The sequence below is a fragment of the Acomys minous genome, assembly GCF_964271855.1.
Source record: "Acomys minous genome assembly, contig: scaffold_104, whole genome shotgun sequence".
In the NCBI taxonomy this organism is placed as follows: Eukaryota; Metazoa; Chordata; class Mammalia; order Rodentia; family Muridae; genus Acomys; species Acomys minous.
The window spans coordinates 1-17,012 of record NW_028182107.1 but is presented as its reverse complement, the minus strand read 5'-3'; the positions used below and the strand labels follow the sequence as shown (position 1 = coordinate 17,012).

General features: G+C 31.9%; 1 protein-coding gene across 1 annotated transcript in view; it reads left to right on the top strand.

Moving 5' to 3' along the window:
• LOC311591835 (cadherin-7-like) overlaps nt 1-11,547 on the top strand; it is a gene marked incomplete at its 3' end in the record, with an annotated part of 60,697 nt that extends 49,150 nt beyond the window's left edge. Inside the window, exons 3-5 of the mRNA XM_084803452.1 lie at nt 2,493-2,612; nt 8,266-8,433; nt 11,273-11,547. Of these exons, the coding sequence (XP_084659578.1) occupies nt 2,493-2,612; nt 8,266-8,433; nt 11,273-11,547 (563 nt within the window). The remainder of the gene's footprint in view (nt 1-2,492; nt 2,613-8,265; nt 8,434-11,272) is intronic.
• Between the last annotated feature and the right edge of the window lie 5,465 nt (nt 11,548-17,012).

Genomic DNA, 17,012 nt, shown 5'->3' with positions numbered 1-17,012 from the left:
GGGTAGGGCAGCTTATGAGAAGTTGGCATGTTTTCTCCTCCAATTAGTCATGTTTAGTAAAACAGGTTTTAGGTGTGTCTGATATAGTGTCAATTTCTATCTAATGGGTATTTGGGGTATTTTATTGCCTTATTAAATGTATTATTGGATATACTAATTAGGCTTATGTAATTTGTTTTGTTTTGAATGATTTTACTGCAGTACCAAGAGGATGAATATTATGTATATATGCAAATTATTTTATTAAATTGATTTGTATCAGTGATATAAAACATTTCATAAAGTTAAACACTAAGTTAAACCACTTCAATAATTTAAAAATTAAAACTTTAAACACAGAATATAAATATAAACTGAAAAATATTTACAATGTATTATAGCTTACTAAAGTCTTCAATTTTTACAAAATAGAATATCATTGATTGATATGGTATATGCCCATAATCATTCAGGGATTAATTGATATTAGGTTTTCTTTTTCATATAATTTACACCAAGGACATGTTTTCTGAATGATAAGATTGTAGAACAATTTATATATTGCTACAGAGCATAGATAAGCATATAAGCTTTGCATTCAGAGACTAGAAAGGCCAGTCAGTAATTGCTTTCCATGAAAACATGCATATTTGACCTCAATCCAGGTCAGAAGCTGCCAGTGTACACTTATAATCAAAGTGGGAGTCTAGATAGGGAGATTCTGGGGTTTCCTGGCTGTTCAGCCTAACCTACTCAATGAGGCCCAGGTCATGGAAAGAACCTGTTTCAAAAACAAAGCTAGAGAGCTCCTTAGTCGATACACAGGGTTGGCTCTAGTATCTACACTACTGCATACACCTGCACACACATACACACCAACCCTTATACAAACCCAACTTTATGTGCATTTGCAGATATGTTTGTATATGTACCTAATAAATAATTTAAATATGCTCATAAACAAAGTGCTTATATAATTTATCATTTTTATAAATATTTAAAATGTAAAATTTAGGTTGATTTAGGAGTATACAACATTCATCATATTGGTTCTAAAGAGTCATAGTCAGTGCGTTTTACCAAGGAAGAAGCAAAAGCACAGACAATTGTTCTGACTGTAACTTCATAATTTCTCTTTAACTATATATGAAATAGAATTAGTAAGGTGCATCATAATATGGAAATGGAGTGGAATTAAAAAATATGTATTTGTGAGAGCAGACCTTGAGAAAGAAATCTATGCAAAGCATAAGCAAAGATAATAGTAGATTTAAAGTTTCATATTTAGGAAATTACTATAGTCAAACTAATATTCAACTAATATATAAAATGGTACCTCTTTCATATATATCAGACAGAATACAAAGTACATGATATGTGCATACTCACATGGAATAATTATATTAATTTTCTCACTATTTTCTATCATTCAAAATAAGTATTTTTCCTCATCTGATTACTGTTTCCTCTCCCTCTACTCCTCTCAGCTCCTCCATGCCTTTGTTTCTTTCAGGATTCAAGGCCTTTCTTTCTTCGTACTGGGTTGCCTCACCCAGCATTAATATGAGTGAGGCGATTTAATCTTATTGCATCTTGATAGGCCATGTATGGTTGATATCCCTGGAAGCCCAGTCCTTTTCTAGAGGGACTTGCAGGAGGAGTGGATGGGAAGGGAAAAAATGGGGCCAGAGGGAGGGAAGGGAATCTGTGGTGTGGGTGTAATATGTGAGACAATACATTTTTTTAAAAATTTAAGAAAGAAAACAAGACATTTAAAGGATAGTAGCAAAATATAATAAGACAAAATGAAAACTAATATATGGGGATTGAACAGTTTAAACAAACAGAAAGAAAACTGCCTTATGCCCCAAAATGAGTGATTACCTATAAAATGAAGACACTGTGACATGCAGTATTCAAACTACAGAATCATGCTATTACAGTGTCATTCTTTTTCAACTTTGGAGAGGTTTGATTTGAAGTTTTAATTTAATATTTTTAAATGAAGTAGTACAAACAAATAAAAGCAGAACACTTATCAGGTAGCTAGAGGAAGCACTAAATATACAGTTAAATGGACCAAATGTCTACTATATGATGATGAATGAAATGAGGTGAACACCAGTTTGCTGTGATCTCTCAGTCTGCCTTTTAGATGGTCCTTGAGTCTCAAGGACAATGCTCTTAATGAAAACTAGTTACCTGAGGAAGATAGCTGGGATACCTAATATTTCAACCTCACTTAACTCAGAATGGATTTCAATCTAACATTCATCATCCTGTAGTATTTTTACATAAATATTTTCATATCACTAATTTCAAGAACTTCTATTAACATTTAGTTCCTTGGTTAAATCAAAAAGTATACTAGATTGATATTTCCTGTACCTTGATGAATATAAATTGAAAATAATAAATCAATAAATGTAATCTAATATTTCTAACAGTTTGTGAGCTCTCAGAACTCATATTCTTGGGAAATTTAATCCAAAGCTGTTTTGGTTGTTACCTAGGGACTTCAGTGGTACAAGTGACAGCAACAGATGCTGATGATCCTACATATGGGAACAGTGCTCGGGTGGTGTACAGTATTCTGCAAGGACAGCCCTACTTTTCAGTGGAACCGAAGACAGGTAAGACATAAAATCTACACTTATTGTAGTTATCATTTACCTCCTGCTTTGTACTTAATATTCACTTTTTAATAATATAGTAATAATAATATGTACTTTTTATTTTGCTTTTCTCAAATATGTCAAAGTTACTCAAAATACCCTATTAGGGAAGAATTAGTGCCCATTTATTTCATATCACTGTATTCATAAAAACACTAAATAAAATGCTATGTACGTATATATTAGGCATGACATCTGACTTTTTGATGATCTGCTTGAATTTTTCATTTTTATTTTCTTTAATCAGTTCATAAAGAAAATTAAAGAATTCATAATGTAAGCAAGCAAATGTTTTGTTTTATTTTGTTTAAGAATGGCTGAATTAGAGACCATTTATTCCAGCCTTTGGAAAATATTCAACACGTGCTACTCCTTTGAGGCCATGATTGTCAAAGTGAACTTTTCTTTTTTCAATTCCATTGATCACTAAAGTAGTAGGAACAAGACATGACCAGTCATTGAATACTTTTATCTCATTGACGTACTTTAAAAGTGATTTTTTACAATTATGCTTTAAACTATATCATATAATTCCGAGTGTTATTTAACATGTAAGACATATTGCTATATTTAAGTATGTTACCTTTAAAAAATAAAGTATATGCAAAAAAGTGGAAAAAGTTTTCTTGTGCAACGTTGTTGGGGGAAGGTCTGATGTTATTTTGATGCTAATAATGATGAGATATGATAGATACTGATTTACGTTCAGAATTTTACATGCACCAAGATAGGAAAGATGTTTTCTTCAAGGCTGCCAAATACAAATAGCAAAGCGCTAAGAATGTAACATTTATATAATTACTGATTGTGGATCTTCTTGCTATAGGTAGTTTATAGTATATATGTATAATAATATAAATGTATATGTAAAATTAAATATATTTAATAAAAAAGAAAAAGAAAAGAAAAGAAAAAAGATCCAGTCTTATATACTTACCTGAGAAATTGAAGATAGCTTTATCAAAGACCTATTTCTTCATGGAGCTATTTCAGAATTACACAGATTCTGCTGGTTTACTCTACTTTGCATTATTTCTGTAAATCTATGAGTGCATTACCCAATAATTCATAACATGTAGACCTTGTAGTTCCTATTATATTATCCAGTGTATTTATTTTCCCAAGACAGGTTAAGTTTTACAGGTCCATACTCCTAAGAATGTTCCATTTTCATACCTTTTGTTTGACCTCAAATTTTATTTCCTAATTACTTCCTCACTCTTTAGAGATTCAGTTATTTTAAATTTATTTTGATATCACCAGTTTCTGTGTTTCATCACAAAATGAGTTTCTGGGTTTTTTCTGCTTAGAAAGTGGTAATTTTTCATAAAGAAAGTGATATTTGGACTGAATCTACAGAGGCCACCATTGCTACACAATCCAAATGCACATGCAGGACTGTTTGTTTCCCAATGCCACTTATGAGCTCATCATTCAGTGTTTAAGTACTACAGTTAGATCTTGAGTAGCATAGCACTGTGTTGGAGATCTTTCCTAGATGTTCACTGTTTCTAAACATTATGTGGAATAACAGCCATCTATATAAAATGAAAATTCATTTTGGTAGCAACTATTTTAACATTTATAAAGTATATTAATAAATAATGAATACACATCATGTGTATGTATTCAATCCATAGTCACATATACTGTTGTTATTCAAAGGTCTACATTCCATAAAATGTTTGTATTTGAATTAGCTACCAAGAGAGCTGACATAAAAATCAATGTAAAAACAAAGGGTAGAGGCAGATGGCATGGTTTTGTATTATAATATACTTGCACATAATGTCCTTGTTAATACCAGTGGTAGTCTTTCAGAGGTGGGCTGTTTCTATTTGGCATCATATAGGTTGCATCAAGTGACTTTATGCATTTCCTCTCTTACATGCATTATCAATTACACAGATATCTCAAGGAAGTTGGTATATCTGCTCTTTCTGCTTATGTTCTGGGACATTTTAGAATGACTATATGAAATAAAAGATGTCGTGATGTTGTGATGGTTGAGAGAGGGATGTTTGTGGTTGCCAAAGGAAGTGAGAACAGATTCTTTGCCCTTACTGGAAGGAAGTTTCTAATTCTGAAACACCTTAGAAAACTGGTGTTTCAACACTGATATTCAAATGTAAATATTAATATGCTCAGATTATTGTTTTAAATATTGATTTACTTGAAGTGAGGCAAATGCCAATGAGATGACCATTTATAACTTAAGTACCTCTTGCCTGTGCTCCTTGAGACCATGTTTCCCAAGATAGCTAAGTCAAAGAAGAATGCACAGAAGGTTGCCAACAGCAAGCTGTCCTCCCACTGTGATTGGTTACAGAAAAAAGATTCTTAAATGTTACATATGAACATATTGAGAAAGTATAAGAAGACTCTGTGGTAACAGGATATGTTCTAAAAGGCCATCATAGTTGGTGGCACATGAGAAAATCATCAGAGTGTTTTTCCTCAGAGTACAGAAGACACTATTCTTGAACAAAAGCAAAATATATCAATGCCTTGTGTGCATGTGCATGTGCATGTGCGTGTGTGTGTGTGTGTGTGTGTGTGTGTATCTGTGTGTGTCTGCTTGTGTGTGTGTGCTTATATTATGACATTCCCTGAATGTGAGCTATAAATAAGTTAAAGTTTCTTAGTTATTAAAAATATTTTGTCAAGCATAATGTTCTGATTTTATGTATTAGTTTAAAATTAGATATGAAAAGCTAAAAGGAAGGCCACATATTTTATAAAGAGGTAAAGAAATTTATTTGTTCACCATACCTCACTTCCTAATTATTGATTTCTGAATATTTTTCACTTTCATAATGTTACCACTGATTATAGGGATCAAGTTATGTCAGACCAGCAGAATTCCTTACTGTGTGCTTATAAGAGTATGTGACTATATAGTCATTGACAAAAAAGAAAATATAGTATCTACCAATTCTTTTCCAAATGTTAGCTTGTATCTTAAAGCTAGAAATAACTAGCTTTATTAACTAGAATTAAATAACTAGAAATGAAATATTGTATCTAAACTCAAGTAATACCTATTATTTCATTTCTGTGTAGTAGCTGAGGGGTTTTGAAATTGCCTCTGCCACCTGCATCAGTTGTAATCTTTGTGATTACTTTAGCATTAGGAAAGTGTTATTTATAATAACTTTTATAAAGAGACCATTAGATGTGTGAAAAGTAAGCAGGTAACTTTTGTACTCAGACTTCTATCCTAATGATGTTGTAATTGTTTCCAAAAATAATGTCAGTAAGGCAACCTAGGAAGTCATAGGCATCAGAATTGCTTTGCCTTGTTTTTATTGATTTGTGTGTGTGTATGTGTGTGTCTGTTACATATTTTATTATGTGTATGAACCCACATGTATGTGAGAGTGTTCATACATGTATTCACAAACACATGTGATAGCAACAGGCTGACAATGGAGTCTTCCTCAAACTCTTTCCAATTATTTACTTATATATTTATTTAAATTTAAGTAATTTATTCAGATTATATCTCAATTATTATCCCTTTACTTGTATCTTCATGTTCTCCTGTGCCTTCCTCTTTCTTACTATTCCTCTACCCTAGGTCTATGACAGAAGAGGACATCCTCCTCCACCATATGATCACTGTACTCATTTATTGAGGAGAGTCTCTAACTGACTGTAGATCATGCCAGCCATTTCTACTACTCTAGCTGGTCAGACTGTACAAGTTATCCCTGGCCTCTGCCTCAGACAGCTAGGATTAATGATAGCTATTACACCATAGGTTCTGGGCATCCAAACTGGTGTTCACTTATGCAAGGCAAGAGCTTAATTCACCAAACAGCAAGAATTTCTATTCTGATAATTTCAGATGTTTTGGCCTTGTTTCTGCCACAATATTTTGCAAAGGTGGCAACAGGAACACATTAATGATGGAAGGCAAAAAAATGAAAGATGAGTATAAATAAAATATTGAAACTGAGAATAGAACATATTGTGTAAAATAATTTTTCATGCAAATGGAACATATTTATTAGGCAAAATATCAAGATTGTCAAGTTAAAAAATTATACAAAGCTTATAAAATCAAGAAAAAGGAAAAGGTATAAGCCCCTAAGATCAAGAATTCATAGAATAAAAAAGTTTTTTTGGACATAGTCATATAAGTGAGGTCCATGCTTATTTTGTTGTAGAGATACAAATACTGAAGAAATATCGGATAATCACAAAATCATTGCAGCTTGCAAACAGTACTTTTGCGTCATACACATAGCAAGTGAGGCTGTTATGTACATAAAAATTATTTTCATCCGTTGGTAAAATTTCGAAGAATAATTAGTATATAGACAGAAGAAGATGTTTATGAGTGTTTTTGTAACTGCTTATGTCTGAGGGAAACTGTTAGATATAAACATAAATATGGTTATATAAGTGTGAATGCCATTGAATCTGGAGATGTACTTGAAAATAAATTATTATAAGTAATTGGAGTGAGAGAAAGAGAAAGGATAAATTATTTTATCCTTTATATTGCATGTTTTCATTATTTGAAAGAAAATTTTGTTTATTTGGAAATTCTTATTTATTTCTCTATTTTAGTCTGGAACTTTTTGTATTTCTTGTTCTCACAATGATCTTTGCCTCTTGGCTTTGTTAAACCAAAACTAAGACTGAATATCCCCTGAACAGCACAAGAGAGTCTTTGATGATGATGATGATGGTGATGGTGGTGGTGGTGATGGTGATGGTGATGATGTTTTTTGATATAGTGTTCAAGGCTGTTCTGAAGCTCTCTGTCATTGAGGAATAATTGGTGTGAGAACTTGATTATCTGTTACCTACTTCAGACATGCTGGGATTATATACCTCCAACTGGAACATGAAGTTTTGATTCTTAGAAGACAAGTTTCTCTTTGCAGCTAAGCTGGTGTAGAACTCACTATTGGCTAAGACTAGGCAAAGTGAAAGGCTAAACTGGCCAATCAGCTTCTCAAAGTTTTGGGGTAGAAAGGGTAAAAATATTGTCCTGTGAAGGGATAAGTTCATAAATGGGAGGCATATTCACATCTCTCCTATGAGTGCACGAAGATTTTTTAGGAATTCCAAGTGTGCCATCTCTTTTTGTTTGTGTGGTTTCTTCCACTTACCATGATGGAACTGCCAACTACTCAAGCACTTAAAGGTGTCCTAGTTACATTTCAGGAGAGAATATTATGAAATTAGAAGTTCTCTGGCAGTCCCTCTGACAGCTATCTTAGACACAGCCAGCTAACTCACATGAAGAGGATCTTCATGTCTAGAGGTATCAGAGATAAGCAACATTAGAACTATTAGTTTATTCATGTCATATAAGTACTACCCAGGGTTTTCCCAAACACTAGAAGATCACATTGTACTATTTCCTCAAACTTTTATTATCATGTGCAAGTATAAATATTCATTTTTAACATAATGTACAAATGTATATATAAAGTGTACACACCTTTCGATCTTTAATCCACACTAAAATACTAAAGCAAGCCAAAAAACCACAAGACTACAAGCAAAGAGTGACATACTACCTTATCGATGTTAATTGTTATGATAATGTGGTAAATCACTGCGTGCTTTACTGAGATTTAACATCTTACAGGAGTCATCAAGACTGCCCTTCCAAACATGGATAGAGAGGCTAAAGACCAGTATTTGCTTGTCATTCAGGCAAAGGATATGGTTGGTCAAAACGGCGGACTGTCAGGAACAACTTCAGTTACTGTGACCCTGACTGATGTCAATGATAACCCACCTCGCTTTCCAAGAAGTAAGTTAGTTTATATGATGACTAACTATAACAACATTTTTTAACAGTTCCTTTTGTATATTTTTAAATGGGTAATCTTTATGATTTTCTCCCAATTTTACACTTTATCAATCATCCAAATTAAGCTCCAACTAATGAATAGACAGGCTAATTCAGAGATGGCATAATAGCTCCATACTTCTCTCTAAATACAGTACATTTTGTCCTCAATTTATTCTTTAAATGATGAAAAGTGGTCATTGTAATTCTGTAATTATATTTATAAGAATTTTAAATTTTATTTGTGTTTCTATAGCTGCTGTTAATTTCCAACACTGTTTATCTGTTCTACACAAATATATGTTGTTTTGCTTGTAATGATTTAAATAGTAATCATTTACATTTAAGGCAATTTTATTATAATTATTAACATTTTTCTTTCACCAAATTGATGGGACTCATATCACTATAATCATATGCTCATTTTATGTTTTTTAATCAAGTCATATACACTGAACATTCCTTTTCCAGTTGTACCACATTTCTCTCATGAAATATTAAATGGCTATAGATAATGCAATCTACTATCCCAGAAATCTACACCCTCACATGAGCTTTGGTTCAAATTAGCTTCTGATTTGTCAAGAAATGAGGATAAAAGCATAAAAACAAAAACCTGTATTCTCAAGCTAGATGTGTCCTGTTCATAAAATCATTTTGTTCTGCGCATCTTATTCTCCATGGTTTTTGTAGCATGTGGTATTTTTTTTTAAATAACGTTAAACGGAATTTTTCCTCTTTATTTCTTTTTCTCTCTCTGTCTTTTTCACTCTTACTTTCTGTGTTTCTCATGCTTTTTAGACATGGAGCTCAGACTTTTCTTTGTTTAGATTTCTTAGATTCTAAAGTGAAGAAACCCAAAAAATGTCATTTTTGTTTCTTTTTATAATTTTTACCTAGATTTTCTCCAGAAATTACTTAATATTATACCCTTAAAATCTTTGAAACTTACTAATAACACTTCTCTGTGTGCAAGGAATCCATTAAAATGTTACATATATATTATAATCATTTAAAAAATTTCAGTATTCAGTCAGCAATGGAGGAGAGTTCCCCCTTATCCACATATCACCAGCATATGCTGTTACAGATTTAGTGTGTCTGGTTTTATGCTGAGTTTTTTAATCTACTTGGACTTTAGTTTTGTTCAGGGTTATAATTATGGATCTATTTGCATTTTCTTTCATGTAGACATCCAGTTACACCAGCACTATGTGTAGAGGATGCCATCTTTTTCCATTGTGTGGGTTTTGGCTTCTTTTTCAAAAATCAGTGTCTACATCTGTGGATTGTTTTCTGGGTCTTCAATTTGATTACACTGATCAATCAGCTATTTATATTACTGTTGCTCTATAGTAGCACTTGGACTCATGGGGGGAGAGTCCTCCAGAATATATTTTATTGCACAGGATTGTTTTAGCTATTTGGGCCTTTTGGTTTCACTATGAGAAGATGAGAATTGATATTTCTATGTCTGTAAAGAATTGTGTAGGTATTTTGATAGGGATTGCATTGAATCTGTAGATTGCTTTTGGTAAAATGGCCATTTTTACTATGTTGATCCTTCTGGTCCATGAGCATAGGAGATCTTCCCATCTTCTGATATCTTCTTCATTTTTTTTTTTGAGACCTGAATATGTTTTCATAAAAGTCTTTCACTTGCTTGGTTAGAGATACACAAAGATATTTTATATTATTTATGGCTATTTTGGAGGGTGTAGTTTCCTTTATTTCTTTCTCGGCCTGTTTGTTATTTGTGTATATAGGACTACTGGTTTTTGTAATGAATCTTGTACCCATCTACTTTACTGAAGGTGCTTACCAGCTGTATGAGCTCTCTGGTGGAATTGAGGGGATCACTTTAGATACTATAATATAATCTACACATAGTGATACTTTGATATGTTTCTTTTCTATATGCATCCCCTTGATCTCCTTTTGTTGTCTTATTGCTCTAGCTGGAACTTCAAGTACAGTATTGAAGAGATATGGCGATATAGGCAGCCTCATGTAGTCCCAGATTTTATTGGAATTTCTTTCAGTTTTCTTCTATTTAGTTTGATGTTGCTATCAGATTACAGTATAGACCTATTATTATTATTATTACTATTATTATTATTTATTAATATACCTTGTATCCCTGATCTTTAAGACCTTAAATAGGAATGGATGTTGGATTTTGTCAAATGCTTTTTCTGCATCTAAGGATATGACCCTTCTTCCCTTTAAATAATATTTCTTATTGTTTTGCAATGTTATGTTCCAAATCATGGCTACAGAACTCACAGATTTAACCCTTATCTCTAGGAGAATATTAAAAGTCAAAAACTAGACTTACAATGTCATCCCCACAGGTGCTTAAACATTTTTGTGGAAGTTTCTATGTAAAAAATACTAAGAAAATTCCAATGTTAACTTATCAGCAATATTAGGTATGTATTTGGAAAATTGCAGCAGGAGCTGTTTTATTGTTCAATATTATTGTGGAGATTATCATCCAAATGACATATTTAGTAATTATATTTTAATTATTAGTTTAGTTTCATTACTAAGGGAAGCATAATTCTCATGAATAGATATGCAGCACTCAGGATTCAGACAATCTGTTTTGTCATTTTTCATTGCTGTATCATCAACTTTAAACTCCTTGAGGCTTCATGAAACTTATCACTTGCTTTATGTTGTTTTAGCTTTTCTCTAGAGGAAAGCAGAACAGTAATGTGTAATAAAAAAAAATTAGTAGTTCCTAGCAGAGCGTTTTAAGAAGGTTGTGTCCATCCTTAATTTTGAAATTTTACAGGATCTTACCAGTATAATGTTCCAGAATCTTTGCCTGTGGCGTCAGTTGTGGCCAGAATAAAAGCTGCTGATGCAGATATAGGAATTAATGCAGAAATGGAATATAAAATTGTGGATGGTGACGGATTGGGGATTTTCCAGATACTTGCTGACAAAGACACACAAGAAGGAATCATTACAATACAAAAGGTAATAATTTTTGTTATCTTTTTTCTACAAGGGCTATGTCAAAGACTATCATGTTGCCAAGCCTACTTTGATGGAAGAATGTGCTAGACACACGGAATGATACACAAAACAATTGCTATTTTAATTTCTTGTACAATAAGCTATGTATTTATATGTAGGTCTCAAAATCTTTTGGAAATTTGAAAGGCATTTTCAGTATTACCTGTCAATTCTATTCCCCGAGTGAAAACATCAAGTTATATACAGTGCTATGCTGACTACCCCACTGTTAAATTTGTGCTTTGAATACCCATCAAGGGAGATAAATGTTCCTTTCTTGAATATTCTACAAATGGGGTCTTAAAATTCAACCTTAGGACTTTCTATGCAAGACAATTACTATTATGTACCACATATAAAAATCATACATACAATTGGGAGAAACAAATTAAGAAAACCTTGTTGCATTATCACTTACTCTGTTTAAAATATATAACAATTGCAAGTTGAATAATTTATAGTAATGGAGCAAAACATGCATAGAATTCTACTATAATGTATCTTTTACATAGAAATATGCATAAAGTAGTGAGGAAATAGAAACTAATATTTCTTTATTTTGGCATATTTAAATTTCCTCCCACTCATCACTGGCTAAGCATAGGTAATATTAACCTTACTCTTTTTCAATGTTGTTGTATAAACTTTAGCATACTTTAGTAAAGAAAAAATAACAGAATTGGTTGCAAAATAAGATTAATTGCAAATATTTGAAATATTAAAAATTTTGAGACTTACAACCTTCCCCAAATTTAGATGTTTACTAGGCTGAGAACACTGGTGGATAACTCTGTAATTAACAATCACGGACAATTAACACAGCAATAAAGTTGTAGTTTGATTGCTTTATTAAGACATATGTTTGATTTCAGGCCAATGGGCAAACATTTCCTAAATTATTCCAGTGGACAGCTGTTGTTTCAGCTCAGTTGGTAACAATCTTTGCACAAAAGTTTTAATAAGTAGAGTAGGCCAACTGTTTGTAAAATATTTTGGTTTGTGGCCTAAAATAAAAAGAATGCAATAAGGTATACTTCTGCTCAAGGATTCCAAATAAAGTATAAAATCAATATGGTCATATTCAAGAATTTGAAAATATACTGAAAATATTTCTATTGATCATTTGAATTTATTTTATACACCTTAATAGACATGGTACAAATAATTTAAATTATAATTGACATAACATACTTAATAATAGAAAACTTAAAACTATCTTTACTTTGGTTTTTATAAATTACACATTTATTTAGTTTGTGTGTATTCCCATATGTGTTGACATGGGCATGACGGTTTGTGTTAACTGATCATCGTGATATGTAGAGATCATAGGCAACTTTCCAGATTAGCTTTCTCCTTCCACTAAATGCAACAGAACTCAGGTGCTTGGGGTTGGCAGTAGCAGCCTTTATCCTCTGGACAATCTTACCAGACTAAAATCTCAATTTTGAATATTAAAATATCTTCTATATGTTGTAAAAATATTTTAAATGAATAATGAAAGAACCAAGTGAAAACTATTCACATTAAATCATTAAGTCAGTGAAATTAACTTCAAAAGGAAATGAAGTTCTTATATAGACATATATAAATGATACAACAAATAAACTTTCATCATACATGGCTGTCAATATCTGTCAGGAATAATGTAAAGTTACTTAAGTACCTTTTCCTTTTGGATCCTTGCCTCAATACCATGAAGATATTACTTATTCTAGCTAAAATTGAGAAAATTATTAAATGTCTCACAATGGAAGAAATGGTTAAATAATTTATATAGTAACAAAATGTAAAAAAAAAGTCTTGATGTTATTTCCTTAATATATTAATCAGTTTTGAAGTCCTTAAAGAAAAGAGGTAAGAAACAACAACAACATCAAAAAACAACAACCAAGGCAGACCAAACAAACAAACAAATGTATCTGTTTTTTGCAAACCCTGTTATAATTTTAACAATTAAATGTATATAGAATAAAATATTATCAAATAATTGTCAAAGAATTAAACCATATGATGCATTTTATTTTGATGGAAAAGTTTCTGAAATATATAAGTGTACTTTATAGCCAACTTTATTGTTTAGAAAAAGGATTCATATAAATACAGAAATAATTTATGAAGATTTTGTTTATTAGGTTTTATCTCATTACACTGGTAGAACACTTTTCAGTAAAAAAAGAAAAAAGTAGACTTTGTATTATAATTGAGTTGTAGGCATAAAATACCTCATATTAGAATATATATATACATATATATGTATGTATATAATGCATATATGTATAGTAATATAAATGTATATGTAAAAAATAAAACTTTTTCATTAATAAAAATGGGGAAGCTTTTCCTCTATCTAATAAATTATACAGTACTGTGCTTGCATGCCAGAAGAGGGCATCAGATCACATCATAGATTGTTGTGAGCCACCATGTGATTGTGACTTGAACTTAGGACCTCTGGAAGAACACTCAGTGCTCAAAACTTCTGAGACATTGCACCAGCTCCCTTTTCTGTGTTTTTAATTATGTATTTGTTTATTCATTTTACATCACAATCACAGCTCCCTAGTTCTTGTGCACCCAGTGTCATGCTTCCATCCTCACATGATCTTCCACTTTTCCTGCTCACCTTCTCCTCTGAAAAGAGGACCCCCCCACAGACAACCACCACCACCATACACACAAACACACCCAGCACATCAAATCACATCAGCACTAAGGGCGTCCTCTTCCATAAGACCAGCTAAGACAACCCATTTTGTGGAATGTGAACACTGATCTTTGCTGAAGTATTGTCAAAATTCAAAAGTTCTGTTCTTTAGGTTGTCTAAATAAGGGACGTCATCTAATTGTAAGAGTGAAGGTTTTCATTTTCATTAATGTTGCCAAGACTTCAGTGAACCAAAGACCATATTAGACCCTCCAACAAAAGTGTCCAGACTCCCTTCAACCTGTGAAATTTTCAAGAGAGTGAATGGCTCACTTAATTTCTAAGTTTTACAGTACCAAACCTTACGGCATTGTCTGATGAATCTGAAAAGCTTGTTAATTGTTCATGTTCTGAATATAGCTAAGGAATTTTGAGATGAAAACATTCAACTCTCTTTTATTCTTTCTGTGAATATCTAAAACAAAATGCTAGGAGAAACTGTAGAACACTTTGGACAGTTCTCCAGAATAATCCACTTGTGGTTAGGATTTTCTAGTTCCTCCTAGACACAAGAAGATATTTCCAAGAAGACTGGCAATTCACTGCAAGATTGCAGATAAAGCTGTACATTTATTTCTTCTGCTCATTCAAAATATGCAAATATCATCTCACATTTTGATATCAGTGTTATAGTGATCATTTAACTATTTTAGTTTCAATATAAATTTTATCTGAAGTGCATTCTTGATGATCATCTAAACTTATGGTATTCCATTTCATATATTTCATGCTATAATTGAACTTTACTTCATATTCTTTTCATAAAATATAAAGCATCACATAGAAAAAACTTATTCCAGTTTGAACAATTTGTTTTCACATGTTTTAACATTCGTATATACAACAGTTAACATGTAGTGAACTTAGAAACAATGAGAAACAGGAGAGTAGTACATTTATAAATTATGAGAGAGACTTGTGAAGAACTACCTTTAATTATGCAATATTCCATGAATGTCTTGCATGAAATGCCTAATAGATAAACAGTGCAGCATATTTAAGACTCTATGTCTGTTTAAGTGCTTATATTTCCATAATTTAATCACAGTTTCTGTGCATTTTGAGTCATATGTTTGCATAGTAAAAAGATGAAAACTGCTGGTAAAAAGTGTCAGACAGAGCAATGTGAAGGGTAATCTGAGGCCATTAATGAAAGGTTTTATGACATTTATTAAGAGTCAGATAGAGACTTGGAATTCACAGAGTGTAAACATAAATATTATGCCATCTAAGTAAAACCTGAAATTTTCACTCCACTATAACTTAATTTACAACTTAGAACCTTCAGTCTTTTATATATTTCCTTTGGGAGGTGGCAATTCTTCCTTGAATATACTTCAGTTTTCAATATAAAACCTCAGCTGGGATTAAATATAGAATTTTTATTTTATAGAATGTGTTCCTATAGAGTTATAGCCAAGTTAAAAATGTGCATTTTCAAACTGCATTTCCTTTGAAAGATAACTACTTCCAGTCTCTGCCCCACAAATGGCTTGTTTATGGCTCACATTGTCACATTGTTCAGAAAATATATATACTCATGGTACATTAGAAGAATTCTACTGTACTATCTATGCAATCTTGTCATATCCACAACTAATTGTCATGTCTTCCTATGTGGAGATGTGTATAATATTGAAAAAATGAGATACTGGCTTCCACAGTCAATTATTTGTTTCATTAGTTCTTAGATTTTTGCTGAGGTGGCATGGAAAACAATTGGAATTTCAAGCCTATTTTTCTACTCATTAGAAATTTTTCTTCATAGATTTTATTCAATTAATTCAGCTGCTAAAGATGTAGTTTTCTAGGTTATACTAAATATAATTCTCTTTTTTTGAATGTGACTAGGGGTAAATTTGAAATGTTTATAAGATAAAGGTATAATAAAACATAATACAAACTCTCTGGAAGAATAGATGGCTTACAAACAATAATGGACTCACAATGTATGAAATGCAGATGTAACAACAGCTCCATCAGTATTTGCATACCTACCTAGGTGTATTAATATAAATATCTTTTTAATTTCTGTCTTTTCACATGACATTTTGATTTCAAAATTAGTTTTGCTGGCCAATTCCAATAAAACCACTTAAAAATACTTTCTCCCGAATTTAGTCATTATATGATATATACAAAGATCAAAGGGAACACATAATAACACCAGTGGTTTATGTACTCATATTTGTGTTGTTCCTTTAGGAATGTGTTCAAGACCTACCCATATGCTTAGGAATATGTTTTATCTGGCAATGCTGTTACATCCAATTAAACATTTCTAGGTCATGACCAAGATTTGAGGTTCAAGATCATAAAGCAAAGAGTTGTATTTACATACATACAATACACTTACAATATGGTTGAGAACATTAGCAAATGGTATAGGTATGTTGAGGATACAAAGACATTAGATATTGCTTTATAAAACTAAATAAGTTAAGAATCAGAAAAGGCACATGGCTTTCTTCCCCAGGATGAAAGTATTTGATTTTCCTACTTGTCCTGGGTGAGCTCAAAGATGTATCAACAACCACCTCCTAGGAAATGAGTTAGTTCTGCCTCTATATAGCAGCCTGGTAGCTAGGAATAATACAGAGGGGCTAGGCAAAGCCCCTCATTAGATATCCATTATTCTTTACATGTGCCAGAAAAGCTAATAACTGACACTCTAACATGTCTTCACATTCTTACCCTAAGAAAATACTGTTTCACCCTTAACACATTATTTATAATCTAGCCATTACTAGATTAAACATAACTATTTATATTGTTACACAGTGTATACTAGGTATCTAGCATATAA